An 18,807-nucleotide genomic window follows, 5' to 3' on the forward strand; every position below is an offset into this window, starting at 1 on the left:
AACACTTTCTGTTGGTGCCAAGCTTGGCCCGAGGGCAGAAGAGGGACCGGAGCCTTTTTGTGGATGAAGAGGCCCAGAAGGGAAGGTTTGGTACTCACAATACGTTGACCTGGGGTGACTTGGTGTTCTACATCGGAGTCGGCTTCGGACACAGGGCATGTGTTCTTCTTCTACTTCAGCTTCCGACGCATTGGATTCTTCATGGTCAGAATCTTCTCTGAAAAGATCAACTGTGGGGCCACCTTGCTGATGCATTTCGTGACATTCAGCCCAATGGTCACGAAGCGTCTTCTTCGATTGAAACGATCGGTGTAAGAAAGTGGCTCTGTATATACTGTTCCAAAATAGGTACAGTGTGCACAGAGTCCACCGTCCCCAGAGGTTTGGCAGAGGCTAAAGTTAGATATAACCTTACTCTCTAAAGTGGTAGCTTGGTCGAGCAGTAAGGCAGTATCAGAGGACAGTGTAAAGCATTTGTTGTACAAACTCAGCAAATGGTCTCACACACTCAAGAACTGAACTCTAGGCCAATGGTTTCTGAATAAAAATATGTAGTAGTTTTATTTTAGAACCAACAATAGGTATCAAAATATACTTTCTCAGAATGAGATGCTTTAGATAAATACTTTTCAATAGGCAATAGACTTTTTAATTTAACAGTTACAGTGGTTGCAATACGCAACACAATTTCAAACACAAAAATACATTGAGCTCAAAGGGAATTTCTAGTTAAATGCAATTAGTTACTTTAAGGATTACTTTTCTAACCACAGGACTGGATCCTGGATTCAGTCCTGGGATATTTCCTGTAAACAATTGATTAAAAGCGTTTTGGTTACAGTAGTGATTAATAAGCAATATTTTGGGATTTTAAAAGTTGACACTTAGAAACTTTTTCACATAGAATTACCAATGTTATCCTATGGGAGGAAATTCACTTAGCAGGTAAGTGGCGTTATTGTTACTTTTTCTAACTCTGTGTTGGATCCTGGATCCAGCACAGGTGCATCACCTGTAAACAGTTGAAAGAATGTGTTTTGGTTATACAGGCGATTTTTAACGAATATTTGTAAGTTTGCAAAATCGCCACTTAGAAACTTTTTCAGCAAAAACAAGGCAATGTTATCCTATGGAGGGAAATTCAAGTTGCAGGTAAAGTATGTTCTCGTTACTTTTGTAATCCAGTGCTGGGCTCCTGGGTTCAGCACTAGGACATCTATCTAAAACAGGTAAGCAATTAAGTTTTCACAGTTGGTGCGATTTTTAAAGAAAATTTGTAGTTTGCAAAAATCGACACTTAGAAGAAATTTCATAGAAAAACAGTCAATGGTTTCCTACGGAAGAAAATTGGGTTAGCAGTAAGTATGGTTGTAATTACTTTTCAGGGTCAGTGCTGGGCACCGAGATCCAGCACTGGGATCTCTCCTGATAAAAGATGAGTAAATTTGTTTTCCTAATTTGGCTGATTTTAGAGCAATATTTTAAAATTTCAAAACTCGACACTTAGAAGAATTTCCAAGTGAAACCAGTCAATGTTACCCTATGGAAGAAAAGAGAGTTATCGGCTTTCAGGTAAGTACTCGACTGGCAGAAGTAAGGTTCTGGTCATAGACTCAGGGGTCTCCCAGGGTCAGGTAAGTACAGTTGTTACACCCTCAGCGGCACAGGGGCAGCCGGTTGCAGAGTGAGTTAGGCCCAATGTTATCCTATGGGTGGCAGGGGGCCTTTGGTTGGTAGTTGGTGGCTGCTGGCTGGCAGTCCACGCGGCTGTTGGAGCTGGGCTCCTGGTCACTTGCTCAGGGCAAATGGGGAAGTAGATTAGGATAGAGGTTGCACTGCCAGGGGCACTCGGGCGGCTGGATGCAGGGTGCTTTTGAGCCGTCGGGCGCTCAATGGATTGCAATGGAGAAGCTCAAGAGCGAACAAAGTCTGCAAGCTCGGGGACGAAGATTCTTCAGGTGCGACCACCACTTCGAGAGGCAAGTTGGGTAGTCGGAGGATAGGTAGGCCCCCAGGAGTTGGGCACAGGGGGCCGCAGGGCGCCGGGTGCAGGGGTGCCTTTTGGTGTCGGGAAATATTACCCTCTGCTGGTCATGGTTGGAGGGGTCCCTGGTTCTGAGGCTGCAGGCGTCGTCAGGAGCGTCGAAGTGGGTCCTTGGGTGCTGGATTCGGGGTCACAGTCGCCGGGGGGACGTCCTCGTGGTCTTAGTCTACTCCAGCACAGGCCAGGCTTGGCGGGTGCAGAGTGTGCAGGGTTCGCGGTTCCTGGCTGATGCCAGGGGTCAGTTACTTGCTTTGAGCAGTACCACTGCTCGTGGAGTCCCAGTTGCTTAAAGTCACAAGGTAGCCAGGTCCTCCGGGGTTTGTGAGGTTGCTGGCCACTGGAGATGCCGGGGTTTAGCAAGAGCAGGTTCGAGGGTCGACAGGCCAGTAGGGCTGGGGCCAAAGTAGTTGGTGTCTTCCTCTTGTTAGCAGCTGCACAGCAGGTCTTCTTGATTCTTGATCTTCTTTGCTGTTTCGGAATCTGGATCTGAGGAAGGAAGGTTCAGGGTGCCCCTAAATACTAAATTTAGGGGCGTTACAGGTAGGTAAAGGGCAGGGACCAGTGGGTCCCCTCCCTGGGGTGGGTACACCCCCTATCCTGCCACTCTCCTGTGGGAGGGGGGCAGTAGCCTAGTCCTGATTGGATAGGGCTTCCCATCTTGAAGATGGCGAGAGCCCGGAGATGTGCTTCACCTCGTCTCCCCCACCTGAGGGGTGGGGTTGGCAGAGGCTGGCACACCCCCTTTCCTTCCATGGGGTGTCTTCCCGCCAGAGTGGGGGTCAGAACCGGTAGGGGCCAGTTGCTGAGTACAGTACAGATTGTAGGTTAGGTTCAGGGGGCATCTCTAAGATGCCCTCTGTTGTGCATTGTACATTAAATCCCACACTGGCATCAGTGCGGGTTTAATGTGCTGAGAAGTTGGATACCAAACTTCTCAGTCTTCAGTGTTGCCATCATGGTGCTGTGGAGATCGTGTTAACAATCTCCCAGCACCATATACTCTTAGATGGCAGCACTGCACTTACAGTGCCAAGGAATGGACCTGGGTACTGTAGGGGCACAGGGCTCATGCACCTGTACCCACACCACTGGCAAAGGGCACCCAGCTAGAGGGGTGGCTGATGTATGCCAGGGCAGTGTGTGTGTGTGTCGGCTCTCTGTTTTGTTCTATACCCAGACACTCAGCCTGCAAGGGCAGTGTGTGTGTGTGTGTGTGTGTGTGTGTGTGTGTGTGTGTGTGTGTGTGTGTGTGTGTCAGGTAACAGGGCCTCTAAGGGTGGCACAATAAGTGCTGCAGCCCTTAGGGGCCTTCTCTTGTCACAAGGCCCTGGGTACCTGTGGTACCATTTACCAGGGGCTGACCTGGGGTCAGGGATGCCAATTGGGTTTAGGCTTCTATGCAGATTTAGGGAAAGAACATAGGTCCTGGGTCCTGGTTAGCAGGAGCCCAGGGCACACTCAGTCAAAGCAATTCAGTTCCCACTGGAGGGTGGTATAATAGGGGGTGTACCTACCTGGAACGCCTCTAAATCTAGTATTTAGGGGAACCCCTGAACCATGCTTCCTCAGGCCAGTAGAAACTACAAGATAAGAAGGACCGAACAGCTGTGCCGAAGCTAACAAGAGGAAAACGCCCACTGACTTGGCCCCAGCCCTTCTGGCCTGTCTCCAACTTAAACCTGTGTGAGAAAGTGGCTCTGTATATACTGTTCCCTAATAGGTACAGGGTGTACAGAGTCCACAGTCCCCCAGAGGCTGATAGAGGTCAAAGTCAGGTATGACCTCACTCTCAAAAGTGGTAGCTTGGTCGAGCAGTAAGGCAGTACCAGAGGACAGTGTAAAGCATTTATTGTACACACTCAGTCAGCAAATGGTTTCACACACTCAATAACTGAACTCTAGGCCAATGGTTTATATATATAAAATATATGCTTGTTTTATTTTTAGAACCACAAAGGGGATAAAAATATACTTTCTCAGAATGAGAGGTTGAATTTCAATACTTTTGTCTTAAGCAATAAATTTATATAAACAGTCACAGTTGGTTGCAATAAACAATCCTATTTCCTAAACATAACAATGCATTGAGCTCAATGGTAAATTCAGGTTATTTGTAATTAATTACTTTTCAGATTACTTTTGGAATTCCAGGTCTGGCTCCTAGATCCAGCCTTGGGTCAGTATTCAGAATCAAGTGATGAAAGTCGACTTAATAACTGTAATGATTTTTAAATAATATTTAGCTATTTCAAAAGTTAGCACTTAGAAAATATTTCAAAGAAAACATTCAATGGATCTCTATGGCAAGAAATTCAAATTGCAGGTAGAGTACTTTATCGTTACTTTAGTAATCCAGGACTGGGTACCTAGACCCAGGACTGGGGTCCTTATCAAAAACAGGTAAGTAATTTCGTTTGCAGAAATGGTACGATTTTAAAAGAATATTTCAAATTTGCAAAAATAGACACTTAGAAGAAATTTCACAGAAAAGCAGACAATGGTTTCCTATGGGAGAAAAATGAGTTAGAGGTAAGTATAGTTGTGAACACTTTTCAGGGTCCGGGCTGGGCACCAAGATCCAGCACTGGAGGCTCACCTAGGAGCAGGTGAGTAAATTCGTTTTTGTCACTTGGCTGATTTTTGGTGAATTTTTGCAGTTTTGAAAAGTTCACACTTAGAAGATTTTTGAAGAAAAAGCCAGTCAATGTTACCCTATGAGGAAAATGAAGTTAGCGGTTTAAGGGTAAGTACTCGACTGGCAGAGTTGAAATTCCGGGCATGGACTCAGGGGTCCCCCAGTGTCAGGTAGGTACAGTTGGTTCACCCTCAGCGGTTTCAGGACGGCCGGGTGCAGAGAGAGTTAGGCCCAATGTTATCCTATGAGGGATAGGGGGGCCTTGGTTGGTGGCTGCTGTCTGGCAAGCCACGCGGCTGTGGGAGCTGGGCTCCTCGTCACTTACTCAGGGCAAGTGGGGAAGTAGGTTAGTGTAGAGAGGGCACTGCCAGGGCCACTCGGGCGGCTGGGTGCAGGGTGCTTTTGAGCCTTCGGGCGCTCAATGGAAATCAATGGGAATGTTCCGGTTTGGAAAAAGGCTGCAGGCTCGGGGACGAGGATGCTTCAGGTGCCACCACCACTTCGAGAGGTAAGTTGGGTAGTTGTAGGTTAGGTGGGTACCCCGGGATTGGACACAGGGGGCCGCAGGGCGCCGGGGTGCCTTTTGATGTCGGAAATCTTACCCTCTGGTTGATCGCGGTTGGGGTGGCACTCTGTTCTGAGGCTGCAGGCTTCTTACGGAATGTCGAGGGGGGTCCTTGGGTGCCGGACTCGGGGTCACAGTCGCCGTGGGGTCGTCCTCAGGGTCTTTGTCCACTCCGGCACTGGCCAGGCTTGGCTGGTGCAGAGTGTGTTGGGTCCGCGGTTCCGGGCTGCTGCCCAGGGTTAAAAATAGGTTTCTTGAGTAGAGCCTCTACTCATGGGAGACCCAGGGGCTTAGAGCCAACAGGTAGCCAGGTTCTCCGGTGTTGGTGAGGTTGCTGGCCACGAGAGATGCCGCGCTGGTGCAGGTTCGAGAGTCGACAGGCCGGTAGGGCTGGGGCCTAAGCAGTTGGTGTCTTCTTCTCTTTTTAGCAGCTGCAGGGCAGGTCCTTGTTCTTCTTGCTCTTCTTGTAGTTTTCTATCTGGAATCTGTCGAAGGAAGGTTCAGGGTGCCCCTAAATACTAGATTTAGGGGCGTTACAGGTAGGTGAAGGCCAGGGACCAATGGGTCCTTGTCCTGGGGTGGGTACACCCCCTATCCTGCCTCTCTCCTGTGGGAGGGGGGCAGTAGCCTAATCCTGATAGGGTAGGGCCCCCCATCCTCAAGATGGCGATAGCCCGGAGATGTGCTTCACCTCGCCTCCCCCACCTGAGGGGTGGGGTGGGCAGGCTGGCACATTCCCTGTCCTTGTATGGGGTTTCCGGCCAAGCTTCCCTCCAGAGTGGGGGGTTGCAGAGGCCTGGGGAATCTCCAAGAGGCGGCATGCCTTTGAAGCTTCCCTTGGCTCATCCTGGGGGAGGAGATTTATCACCTCACCCAGGACGTGCATTGTTGCAGGCCCGGGAGAGCAGGGGCTCTCCCACCCAGGGGTCCAGCAACGTGTCTGCTGTGTGGCAGCCTGGGCAGCCTGAGAGCAGACGTGGATTGCAGGTTAGCTGTAAGGGGGCATCTCTAAGATGCCCTCTGGGGTGCTTAGTACATTAAATCCCACACTGGCATCAGTGCGGGTTTAATGTGCTGAGAAGTTTGAGACCAAACTTCCCAGTCTTCAGGGTTGCCATTATGGTGCTGTGGAGCTCGTGTTTGACGAGCTCTCAGCACCATGTACTTGTAAATGGCAGCACTGTACTTACAGTGCCCAGGAATGGACCTGGGTACTGTAGGGGCACAGGGCTCCTGCTCCTGTGCCCACACCATAGGCATAAGGCACCCAGCCAGAGGGGTGGCTGACATATGCCTTGGCAGTGTAGGTGATGGGCATGGCACACAGAGATGTGTGCCATGTCGACTCTTTGTTTTGTCCTGTGCCCAGACACTCAGCCTGCAAAGGCAGTGTGTGTGTGCAAGGGTACAGGGCCTCTAAGGGTGGCACAATGAGTGCTGCAGCCCTTAGAGGCCTTCCCTGGTCACAAGGCCCTGGGTACCTAGGGTACCATTTACTAGGGGCTGACATGTCGCCAGGGTTTGTCAATTTGGAGTTTGTATTTTAGGGAAGGAACACAGGCCCTGGGCACCTGATTGGCAGGAGCCCAGGGCACAACAAGGAAAAGTGCATCAGCTATTAGGCAAAAAAGGGGGGGGGGGGTTACTGCAACAGAAACCCACTTTCTCACAACCTGCTCTAGCGAAATCCCGGTGTGTCCTGCAGCCAGCAACTACAAAAACCCCAGAGGACCTGCCTGCCTTCAACCACAAAGACTGTGTCTCCCGTGAACACCGGAATTGTTCATCTCCAACTTCTGGCTCCGGCCGGACACCGCAAATCCACACGACTCCGCACTCGCAGTCTACGGCCCGAGCTCAAGTGGGTAAACTCCACAAGGAGTTCTCCCCGGCGATCCTGACCCAAGATCCAGCGACCCCTGACCTGCCTCAAACCTCCAGCCGACACCTGCAGCCTAAATCCAAAAGGCCCCCCAACCCCTACCAGGAGCTCGTAAGAAGATCTGACCCTAAAAGGCAACCCTGCACCCGACGCCCCACTGCCTTGGGTGGCCCAACCGACTGTGCCTAACTAACCCCCAGCATCCCAACTTACCTCTCGAAGTGGTGGGCGCTCTCAGAAGACCTTCGTCCCTGAGCCTGCAGTGCCTTAGCAAACCAGAGGTTCCCCATTGAAACCAACAGGGCGCCCGACGTCGAAACAGCACCCTGCACTCAGCCGCCTTTGGTGCTACTTCGTTTCCCCATTTGCCCTGAGCTAAAGTCCAGGAGCTTTGGTCCCACAACAAAGTGGCCTGCTCTTCAGCAGCCACCAACCGGAGGCCGCATATCCCCAATTGGATAACATTGGGCCTCAGCACTCTGCACCCGGCCGCCCTAGTGCCGCCGAGGGGGCAACAACAGTGCATCACTGACCCTGGGAGACCCCTGAGTCTACCCCAAGAACCTCAACTCCCACTAATGAATACTTACCCTAAAACCGATAACAATATTTTCCTCTATAGGATAACATTCACGGTTTTTCTTGGAAAAGTTTCTAAGTGTGGAGTTTGAAAACCTAAAGAAATTCTTTAAAAATTGTACTGTTTAACAAAAACGATTTTACTTACCTGTGTACAGGAAATGCCCCAAAGTAGTATCCAGTTATACTACTCTGAGTAAGAAAAGTAATCCAGAAGTAACTTACCTGTAATCTTACTGAAAATCCAATTCAAAGTATATGCACTGTATTCTGAAAAGCATTGCATTATCAGTAACACTACTGTAATCAAGTCAAAGTACATTTACAATTGTAATCCAAACTGTTACAATCTGTATATTTACTGCAAAGTACTCATCACTTACCTGTGTGGAGTTTGAAAACCTAAAGAAAATCTTTAAAATGGTACTAACAGAACTAACAAACAATTGTACTTATCTGTTTACAGGAAATGTCCCAGTCTAGTATCCAGGTATACTACAATGTGTGAGAAAAGTAATCTCAAAAGTAATTTACTTGTAATCCTATTGTAAATCCTATACAAAGTATATGTACTGTATTTACAAAGCACTGCATTTCTCAGAAACAATACAGTAAGTCAAAACAAAGTGCATTTACAATTGCAATCCAAAATGTGTTAAAAACTGTATATTTATCGCAAAGCACTTATCACTTACCTGTGCCAGGCTCGCTTGGTTCTAGGAAATGAAATAACTAAAAGAATATTTTTATACAAAAACAATTGGTCTGAAGTTCAGTCTTTGAGTGTGTGCATTCATTTGCTGACTGAGGGTGTACAACAAATGCTTAACACTGTCCTGTGATAAAGCCTTAATGCTCGACCACACTACTACAAATAGAGATTAAGGTGCTATCTAACATTACCTCTGCCTACCTTTGGGGTTCTACTGGACTCTGTGCACACTATACCTCACTTTGGTATAGTATATACAGTGCCAGCTTCCTACAGTGAGCAAATCCAGTGCTCACGGGAGATAAAGCCTGGTGTGGGAAAGCAGGGCAGGTCCTTTGGGTTCTTGGGGGCTGCTGGTTGCAGGACACACTTGGATTTCGCTGTAGCAGGTTTAGGTAGGGCTGGGGCCCAAGTCCGTTGGTGTCCTCCTCTTACTCTTCAGCACTGCTCTCCCGTCCTCCTCCTCCTCCTTGTTTCTTCCTGCCTGAGGAAGCAAGGTTCAGGCTTGCCTCTAAATGGAAAATGCTACTTACCAGTATGCATCTGTTCTTGGCATGTAGAGCTGCAGAGCCTCACAACCCTCCTCCTAACTTTATTTTCCCACCGATTCTCCCGCCCAAAGGTGGGGTCAGAACCGTTGGCCGCCAATTGCTGGGAGGAGCAAATGGCTGGGGTTGCTCTCAAAGGCGGAAGGCCTTTGAAACTCACCTTCGTGGACTCGGCCCATCCTGGGGGAGGAGGCTTAGCACCTTGTCCTAGGATGTGCTTTGTTTCAGGACCCCGAGAGCGGCAAGCTCTCGACCCAGGGGTCCAAAAGCATGCCTGGTGGTGGCAGCTGGCGAGCAGCAACTCAGCCAGGTCACTAGAGTTAGGTCGTTTTTCGGGGAGCATCTCTAAGATGCCCTCTGAGTGCCTTTTTCATTAAATCCTACACTGGCATCAGTGTGGGTTTAATGTGCTGAGAGGTTGGATACAAAACTTCCCAGTTTTCAGTGTAGCCATTATGGTGCAGTGGAGTCCGTATTGACAACCTCCCAGCACAATATACTCCCTTATGGCAGCACTGCACTAACAATGTCTAAAAAATGGACTTGGACACTGGAGGGGTACTGGGCTCATGCGCAGGGACCCTCACCTGTGGTATAGTGCCCCCAGCTAGAGGGGTGGCTTACCTATGCCAGGGCAGTGGATTGTAGGCATGGCACACTTATGTGTGCCATGTCGACTCTTCACTTTGTTCTGCACCAAAATACGCAGCCTGCAATTAGGGGGGGGGGGGAGGGGGGGGGGGGGGGGAGGGGAGGAGAGAGAGAGAGAGAGAGAGAGAGAGAGAGAGAGAGAGAGAGTGTGTGTGTGTTTCTCTCTCTCTAAAGGTACAGGGCCTCTAAAGGTGGCAAAATAAGTGCTGCGGCCCTTAGAGGCTTTCCTTGATCACAGTGCCCTTGGTTCCTATGGTTGCCAATTGGGTTTTGCAACAGTACCGTTTAGGGAAAGAACATAGGCCCTGGGTACCTGGTTGGCAGGAACCCAGGGCACAACCAGGTCAAAGTGCATCAACATTAGGCAGAAGGAGGGGGCAACCATGCAAAAAGGCGCACTTTTTTACAGTTGTATCTGACGCAGAGACAGGGGGACGAGGAAAAGCAAACTCCACAAAACTCCCAACGGCGTTGTGCACTGACTCCAGGTCTGAGCTATCCGGCGGCGCCGACACAGGCACTGGAGAGATGACTGGGGTCAGATCGGAATCAACCGGTGTCACAGGTCGAAGCCCAGAAGGGCTGTGCACCGGCACCCCCGTATCCTAGACCAGAATTGCTGCAGAGGGTGAACCCGCTGGCAAATGTCGCAGTTGCTGCGCATACAAGCTCCTTATGGCCCGCAGGTGCTCCAGAGGGAGACGAGGGCCCAAAGACAAGATGAAGAGCCTTGCAATACTCTTGCATCTGGTTCCAAGTCGCCCTGTCTCCAGGAAAAGGTGGGCGGCGTCAACACATTTCTGCCTTGTGGCTCAATTGAGTCTGTGGCTTTCAACAGGGCAAAGATACAGAATCCTAATGAGGGAATGTGCTTTGCCTTCAAACCAGAGTGACCTGTGTCTACCTCTTAACTAATCTCGCTTTCCAATACCCCAATGAGGGGATTTCTGTGCTCCATGGAAGAAAGGGCACAGGGACCCCTGTAGTCACACTTTCGTCAAGATGTGTCCCTTACGGCAAGCCTAGATGCATCTGCTCCTTCCTCCCGATGTGGAAGGAGCAGATGCATCTAGGCTGTGCCCTTCTTCAGGCAGAAACTTGTTAAAGTTAACAGTGGTGAGGGGGTACTAATTCCCCTTATCTCCAAAACGGATTTAAATCACCAAGTGTCCTGTCTAGCGAATAAATTGTTTTAGGATGCCACATTGGTTTTTAACACACTTATATCACGGATCCATTCTTAATTAGAAGTTCCTCTCTGACTCCAGATGTATGCCCGTTCTCCATCAAACAGAGGTTTTGGAGAGCGCGCATTGTCCTATGATGAAGCATGACACTTGGTGGCATGTGAGGATAATCCGTTAAATTTCTGTGTATGCCCAACACCTGTCCCGAGTAGCGTTGGGAGGAATACATCACATATCTCTATAAATTAGACATTTCTCAGGGAGCTTATTTTGTGTACATATGTTGTGTTGGCAGGCCAGCTGATCCCTTCAACCCAAGAGCCTCTAGTTCCCTACCTGGGGTACCTCCCGGGGGGAACGTGTTAATACAAACGCTTAACACTACCCTCTGATGAGCCTAAACTGCTTGCCCACACAACCATAAGAGAGAGCATTCAGGATTATTATTTAATTTCTGTAAGCCAATAAGGGTCGGCTGGACTTTCTACATAATGTACCTCATTTTGGTACACTACATTAAAAGCCACTTCCTACAACCCACACTTTTTGCCCACTGGTACTGATGTTCTTGACTGGATGTGCACTGGGTCCCTGATTAACAGATCCGAGTGCCAGTGATCTTTCCCTACAAAGGCCACATGCTCAATTGAAACCCAATCGGCAAGGACTCATGCACTCTTGTAAGTCCTTGGTAAATGGTACCTATGGTACCCAGAGCATGGTTACTAAAGAGGGGCCTTATGGTCCGTATGGGCTGCAGCATGTATTATGCCACCCAAAGGGACCCCACAAAAACTGCCTGCAGAATGCCCCTGAGGGATGCGTGAAAGGGCGCAAGCCCTTCCGGAAACACGACATTGCACACTCCAGTTGTGGAAGGCCCAAATACATTGCATGTTTTATATGTACGTCACCCCTACAGCAGGCCCTAGAACCCTAAGGCAGGGTGCATTATAATACATGTGAGGGGATATTTGCATGAGAAGGTATGCCCCTGTGATGCCTAGTATTATTACTAGGGCATTACAATTACAACTGATCAGGCAGCCATGCTAAAGGTATGTACTGAGCACTGGTCATTATGAGTTACTCAGCTACATAATGGCTGCTCTGAAAATAACAGTGTTTAGTATCAAACACCTTGTCTCAAATCTATGCTAATGCCAGTATCAGATTTATAGCGATATGCACCTACTAGTTCGCTAGTGTGCTGGCTGACTGGTATCATCCAGACTGCCACTACTGACAAGTTTCTGACCCCCTGTAGGTGACACCCCAAACTCTCCGAGGCCAGAAACAACACATGCTCTGGAGGAAGGTGTTCACACCTCCTACACCAGGGTGGCTAGTAGTTTTGCATATCAAGGCCAGATGTTTCAAAACCTCTACGGCCTGGGATATGCGACCCTGGCTTCTCCCCCAAAGCTGGGGAACGCCACTTTCTGTCCTGAGGCCCATTTGGCGCCACAGCAGGTGGGGAAATTAGATAGTCAGTAGACGTGTTGCACTCCGGCTCGACACACCCCTAAAGTGGGCCAACTGAAGTGGACTGCCGAGAAAGGATTTCACTATTTTGAATTTGGTGAAACTAGGACCTCTGGGTCAGGAATATGCCCACTCTCCACAGTATGTGGTCAATTTGAGGGTGTAGTCATCCGAGGGGTCAGTAGCCCATTAGCTACTACCCTACGCTCTCCTAAACACCCCTAAATGTGGTATTTAGGGGTTCCCCTGACACCAGGAACGCAGATTTGTCTACCTGGGAACCAAAGGAGGACTACAAAGAGCCAACATCACCAGTCCTGTGGACCAGTTCCAAGACTGGCACCAAAACCTGCCTGGCTGCTGCTGTCCCAATAATTGATCAGACCCAGCACGGCCAGAAGCTGTGCATTCTCCTAGAGTTTAGGAGGACTGTCCAGCGCTTCAACAACCTTGCAGCATCTCCCTTGGGGTGGAGGAGGCACTCCCCTGCAGTTGTAGGCACTGATAGCACCTGTCCAGTACTTTGTTTTGCTGACCACTGGGTCAAATGAGGGAGGATCGTGCCAGGAGGAGGTCACAGTGGTTCTGGGAGGTCAGCTCCTTCTCTACGGCGAGTGTTGATACAATAGACCCTCCAGAATCCTCGCAAAACCAATACCCTGAACCCCAAAGCATTTGCCGCAACCAAGGCTTGTTGAGTGTCCAGCAAGGACAGCTCCGATGCCAAAGCCGACAAGGGTCTTTGGGATCAACGAACCCCGCCCTAGAGTGCCGCTGCTGTACTGTTTTCTTCCACTCAATAGGTCAACCAAGTAAAGCGAGAGCCTCCCAACGCAAGAGACATGCCGGACAAAACACCTCTGCACCCGAGCCCCACAGCCCGAGTTCACATAAACCGATGGTGTATCCTTGCTTCAGAGACTCTCGAGAGCCGAGCCCCCTTTGGATTCTGCGGGACTTCTCCCAATGCCCCCACTTACAGCCTTTTTTTTTTTTAACTGTTCTTTTTATTAAAGATAAGGTAGTACAGGTATAAACAATGGTAAATCGCCAATGTGACATCGATGGATAGAGCTCCCCCAAAATACAAAAGCAATCATCAAATTACAAACTTTACACAGTTAGTCAAATTGGGACCAGTCTACTCTGACTTGTGCCTTCGCCTTGGCAACGGTGGTTCACAGATCTCGCCTCTATAACAGTTCCATTTATTCTATATTTGTGTCCATTTGTTGGGGCAGCCTCTAGAGTCGTACACTGTCTTCTCAGTGAACATTCAGTGGTCCATATCTTTTTCCCATAGTCTCAGTGACGGTTTTTCTTGCACCCCCCAACAGCCTTTCTTTTACGGGTACCCTTCCAATTACTTTAATACGTGCTGCTTGAGGCTACCAACGCAACCAGCATCTCTGAACCCAGACTCACCAGAGTTTGGCCCTTGGCCCCTCAAGTACCAAAAGGCATACTCCAGAAACGCTTGCAAGTATATGTATGCAAGGTATGTTTCTCCCGTAGGATAACATTACCGTATTGGAGGTTCATAACCCAAAAAAAGTTTATTCATGTGTTTTACTGTAAAAATCCCATCTCCGAAAGAAACCCGATTCCTATGATCTTGGTGTCTAAAATTGCATAAACATCTGTGTTATTTTTCTAAATTGGTCTTGGATTTCCTTCTTCAGTGTCTGTCTCATTTATTGACTGCCCTCTGATAAGTCTAAGCTGCTCGAACACTACCACAAATTGTAAACCAATATGGGTTGTCAGTACTTTTTGCATGGTGTACCCTTACAGTGGCCCTACCACCTAAAAAGCTTCCTACATTCATTTCTTCTCTAAACAGTTCATGGCTGGAATGTACAGCAGGAGACGAGCACACACTGTCCACCAACCCTCTATGTCCAAAACTCCTTTGAAGTAAAACCCCCGCAGAAGTGCTGATTTATGCAGTTTGATTATGATATTTAATCCTTTATACACCATCCTGTCATGCAGATAGGGAGCTCTCACGTGCTGTAGGTCATGTTTGGGGGGATGTGCGACTCCTCTTTCATCACCCTTGAAGGGATCATGACACGCAGGGCTTCAGACAGACATCAGACTCTGTCACTACCCCTACAGTCAGTGTCTCGCAGCGGGCTCGCACAATGAAGAGAGAAAGAGGAAAAGAAACATACATCGATCCCAGAATGAGTGCCATAGAGGGCTCAGATCCTCATCATCCAGGGGGCCATGCTACCGAGGAGTCCACTCCTCATCGTTCAATGGAGGGGAAAGAGTAGGAAGAGTCAGGTATGGCTTACAGGGTAGGTAGGTGCACTCTCACCTGTCAACACCGGCTGAACAATTCCCTGTCCGTTTGGCCCAATGGCCGTGAAGCCCAATGCCATCTGGGCTGGGCCCAGCGGGGACTGGACATATGTTGTTGTGCTCCCAGGAATACTGGCCTGAGTTTGGCAGCCACTGGTCACCAAGGGAATCGGCTGCCCAGCAGAGGAGACATAGGTAATCCTGGAAAAGAAAAAGACAAGAAATGAGAGAGCGGTAGAGGAAGGAGACATAAGAGGGGGATGAACAGAGCGGGACAGAGGAGGTAGAGTAATGGACAGTGAGGAATGAGAGGCAGATACGAGAACAAAGAGAGGAGGCAGTAAGGGAGAGATGCATAAACAAATGGGGGATGGCAGAAAGGGAAAAGGAAAGCAAGACCACAAATATGTTTGATCAGTGATCATGGTAGACAGTGAAAAATGTGATGGGTGACACAGAAACAATGGGAAACATAAGGAGACCAGACAAGAGAAAACCTGGTTACTTCTCAAAACATCCAGTAGAACTCTCTCATCGGTATTGGGACTGATTTCACTCAAGGCCTAAACTAAAATCATCTATGATCAAAAGCTACAGCTCCACAGCCTACTGCATCCCCAATATTCATATGGAACGCAGAAAGAGCACTTAAGACCTCAATTATTTTGACACCTGGAAAAGTGTTCAATACCTTCATTCACTCTGCATACTACAGCTGGTCCAGCCAGCCTCTCCACCTAACTCCACCCTCACCAAATCCCCCCTCGCACCCCTACTCCATGACATATTTAGCTTGCCTCATCCCAGTCCTCGGTATCTCTACCTAACCCCTGCTATAGCCCTCATCCTGACCCTCTATCGAGCCCCTGCCATAACTAATCTCTAGCTTATACATTCCTCCACACCTCTACCTAACGATTGCTGGTAGCAACTCAGCCACACCCTGCATATCTCTAGCCCCATTCCTTCAACTACCCCCTGCTATAATCAGCCCTGCCATAACCAACCATGTCTTATTCAATCTAGCCTGCTTGCTGTCCTATTGCACCTCTGTGGGAAGCTGGGTTTCTGTTGCAGTAACCCCCTACCCCCACTTTTTGCCAGACTACTGAAGCACTTTTTACTTGATGTGCCCTGGGTCCCTGCCAATCAGGTTCCCAGGGCCTGTGTTCTTTCCCCAAAATAACCCAATTGACATCTCTGGCCACAGGTCAGCCCCTGGTAAATGGTACACCAGGTACCCAGGGCACTGTGACCAGGGAAGATCTCTAAGGGCTTGCAGCACTTATTGTGCCACCCTTAGAGGCCCTGTACCCTTACACTCACAAACTGTCTTTGCAGGCTGCGTGTTTTGCTGCAGAACAAAGTAAAGAGTCAACATCTCTGTGTGCCAGGCCTACAACCCACTGCCCTGGCATAGATCAGTCACCCCTCTAGCTGGGTGCACTATACCAGTGGAGAGGGTACAGGTGCATGAGCCACCACCAGACATGTTTCTGGACCCCTGGGTCGAGAGCCTACTGCTTTCTGGGGCCTGAAACAATGCACATCCTGGGACGAGGTGCCATGCCTCCTCCCCCAGGAGGGTTCACCAAGGGGAAGCTTCAAAGGCTTGCCTCCTTTGTGAGCTTCCCCAGGCCACTTGCTGCTCTCAGCAACTGGTCCCCACTAGTCCTGAACCCCACTTTTGGAGGGAAGGGGGGGGGGGGAGGGGAGGGAGGGAGAACCGGCAGGAAAAACAAGTGAGGAAGAGAGGTGTGCCCACCTCTGCCAACTCCACCCCTCAGGTGGGGGAGGCAAGGTCAAGCACAACTTTCAGTCCCCGTCGTCTTGCAGATGGGGGGACTCAGCCAACCAGGGACAGGCTCATGCCCCCCTCCCACTGGAGGGTGGTATAATAGGGGGTGTACCCATCCCAGGGAAGGGACCCATTGGTCCCTGCCTTTTACCTACCTGTAACACCTCTAAATCTAGTATTTAGGGGCACCCCTGAACCTTGCTTCCTCAGACTAGAAGAAACTAGAAGAAGAAGGATCAAACAGCAGTGCAGCAGCTAACAAGAGGAAGACGCCCACTGACTTGGCCCCAGCCCTACCGGCCTGTTTCCCCCCTCGAACCCGCTCCTGTGAAATCCCGGTGTGTCCTGCAGCCAGCAACCGCGTAAACCCCGGAGGACCTGTCTGCCTTCAACCACAAAGACTTTGTCTCCCGTGAACACCGGATTTGTTCATTTGCAAGCTCTGGCTCCAGCCGACACCGTGAATCCGCCCTACTCTGCACTCACCGTCCGCGGCCCGAGCTCGAGTGGGCAAACACCACGAGGTCACCCCGGCGGTCCTGAACCGAGATCCGGCGACCCCTGACCTGCCTCAAGCCTCCAGCCGACACCTGCAGCCTAAATCCAGAAGGTCCCCCCCCAACTGCGACCAGAAGCTTGTAAGAAGATCCGACCCCAAAAGGCACCCCTGCAACCGATGCCCCATGGCCTTGGGTGCCCAAACAGACGGTGCCTAACCAACCCCTAACTTCCCAACTTACCTCTCGAAGTGGTGGTCGACCCAGAAGACCTTTGTCCCCAAGCCTGCAGTGCCTTTGCAAACCGGAGGATCGCTATTAAAAACAACAGGGCGCCCGACTTTGAAACAGCACCCTGGAAACGGCCGCCCTAGTGCTGCTGGGGGTGCACCTTTGGTGCTACTTTGTTTCCCCATTTGCCTTGTGCTAAAGACCAGGAGCTTTGCTCCCACAACCAAGTGGCCTGCTTGCCAGCAGCCACCAACTGTCAATGTTATCCTATGGAGGAAAATAGGGTTATCGGTTTAAAGGTAAGTATTCAGTTGTGGGAGTTGGTATTCTGGAGGTAGACTCAGGGGTCCCCCAGAGTCTAGGATACACTCTTGTTACACCCTCAGCGGCACTAGGGCGGCCGGGTGCTGATGCCCAATGTTATCCAAAGAGGGATAGGGGACCTCCATGTTGGTGGCTGCTTACGAGCAGGCCAAATATTGTGGGTGCAAAGCTCCTGGATTTAAGCTTAGGGCAAATGGTGCTTTAAGACAGCACAAAAGGTGCACCCTCAGCGGCACTGGGGCGGCCGGGTGCAGAGTGCTGTTTTGGCATGGGGTGCACTGTAGCTTTCAATGGGAGTCTCCGGGTTCCAAACACACTGCTGGCTCAGGCACAAAGGTATTCTGGGTGCGACCACCACTTGGAGAGGTAAGTTGGGATGCTGGGGGTTGGTTAGGCACCGTCAGTTAGGCCACCCCAAGTCGTGGGGCGTCGGGCGCAGGGGTGCCTTTTAGGGTCGGATCTTCTTACAAGCTCCTGGTCGCAGTTGGGGGGACCTTCCGGTTTAAGGCTGCAGGCTTGAGGCAGGTCAGGGATCACCGGATCTTGGGTCAGGATCGACGGGGAGAACTCGTGGTGTTGGGCCACTCAAACTCAGGCCGTGGGCATCGGGTGCAGACTCGCGGATCTTGCCACAGCTGGAGTCTATTGGTGAACAAATCCGGTGTTCAAGGGAGACAGAGTATTTTCTTCTGAAGGCAGGACAGGTCCTCGGGGTTCTTGAGGCTGCTGGCTGCAGGACACACCGGAGTTTCGCTTCTGCAGGTTCGAGGGGGTGACAGGCCGGTCAGTGGGTGTCGTCCTCTTCTTAGGTTCGGCATGGCTGCTTGGTCCTTATTCTTCTTTTCTTCTTGTAGTTTCTTGTCTGAGGAAGCAAGGTTCAGGGTTGGCCCTAAATAATAGATTTAGGGGCGTTAAAGGTAGGTAAAAGGTTGGGACCAATGGGTCCCTTCCCTAGGGTTTGAACACCCCCTATTATTCCACCCTCCAGTGGGAGAAGGACAAATGCCTCACCCTGGTTGGCTGGTTCCCCCCATCTGCAAGATGGCGGGGACTGAGAGTTGTGCCTCACCTCGCCTCCCCGACCTGAGGGGTGGAGTTGGCAGAGGTGTTCACAGACGAATAATCGACATTGGAGCACCAACCGTGGACATTCTCTATATTACCTATGTTTACCTCGCTTCAAAGATCTTTGGTCATAGGCGGGACCGGGTTCTGTGATTTTCCTGCTCTACGTCCAGCACATTTACCTGGAGTGCTCTTCTGTTTAATATTTCTTCATTACCGCTAGGATACTCGCCTTATGCAAGCCTTGATGAAGTTCTCCATGTGAGAACGAAACTCGTTAGCTGAGTGTAATGC

At 50.0% G+C, this 18,807-nt stretch overlaps 1 protein-coding gene across 1 annotated transcript in view; it reads right to left on the reverse strand.

Moving 5' to 3' along the window:
* CIC (capicua transcriptional repressor) overlaps window positions 1–18,807 on the reverse strand; it is a 786,494-nt gene that overhangs the window by 214,036 nt on the left and 553,651 nt on the right. The window contains exon 14 of the mRNA XM_085615585.1: window positions 14,615–14,799. Within this exon, the coding sequence (XP_085471711.1) occupies window positions 14,615–14,799 (185 nt within the window). The remainder of the gene's footprint in view (window positions 1–14,614; window positions 14,800–18,807) is intronic.

Source organism: Triturus cristatus, chromosome 7 (assembly GCF_964204655.1).
Source record: "Triturus cristatus chromosome 7, aTriCri1.1, whole genome shotgun sequence".
NCBI lineage: Eukaryota > Metazoa > Chordata > Amphibia > Caudata > Salamandridae > Triturus > Triturus cristatus.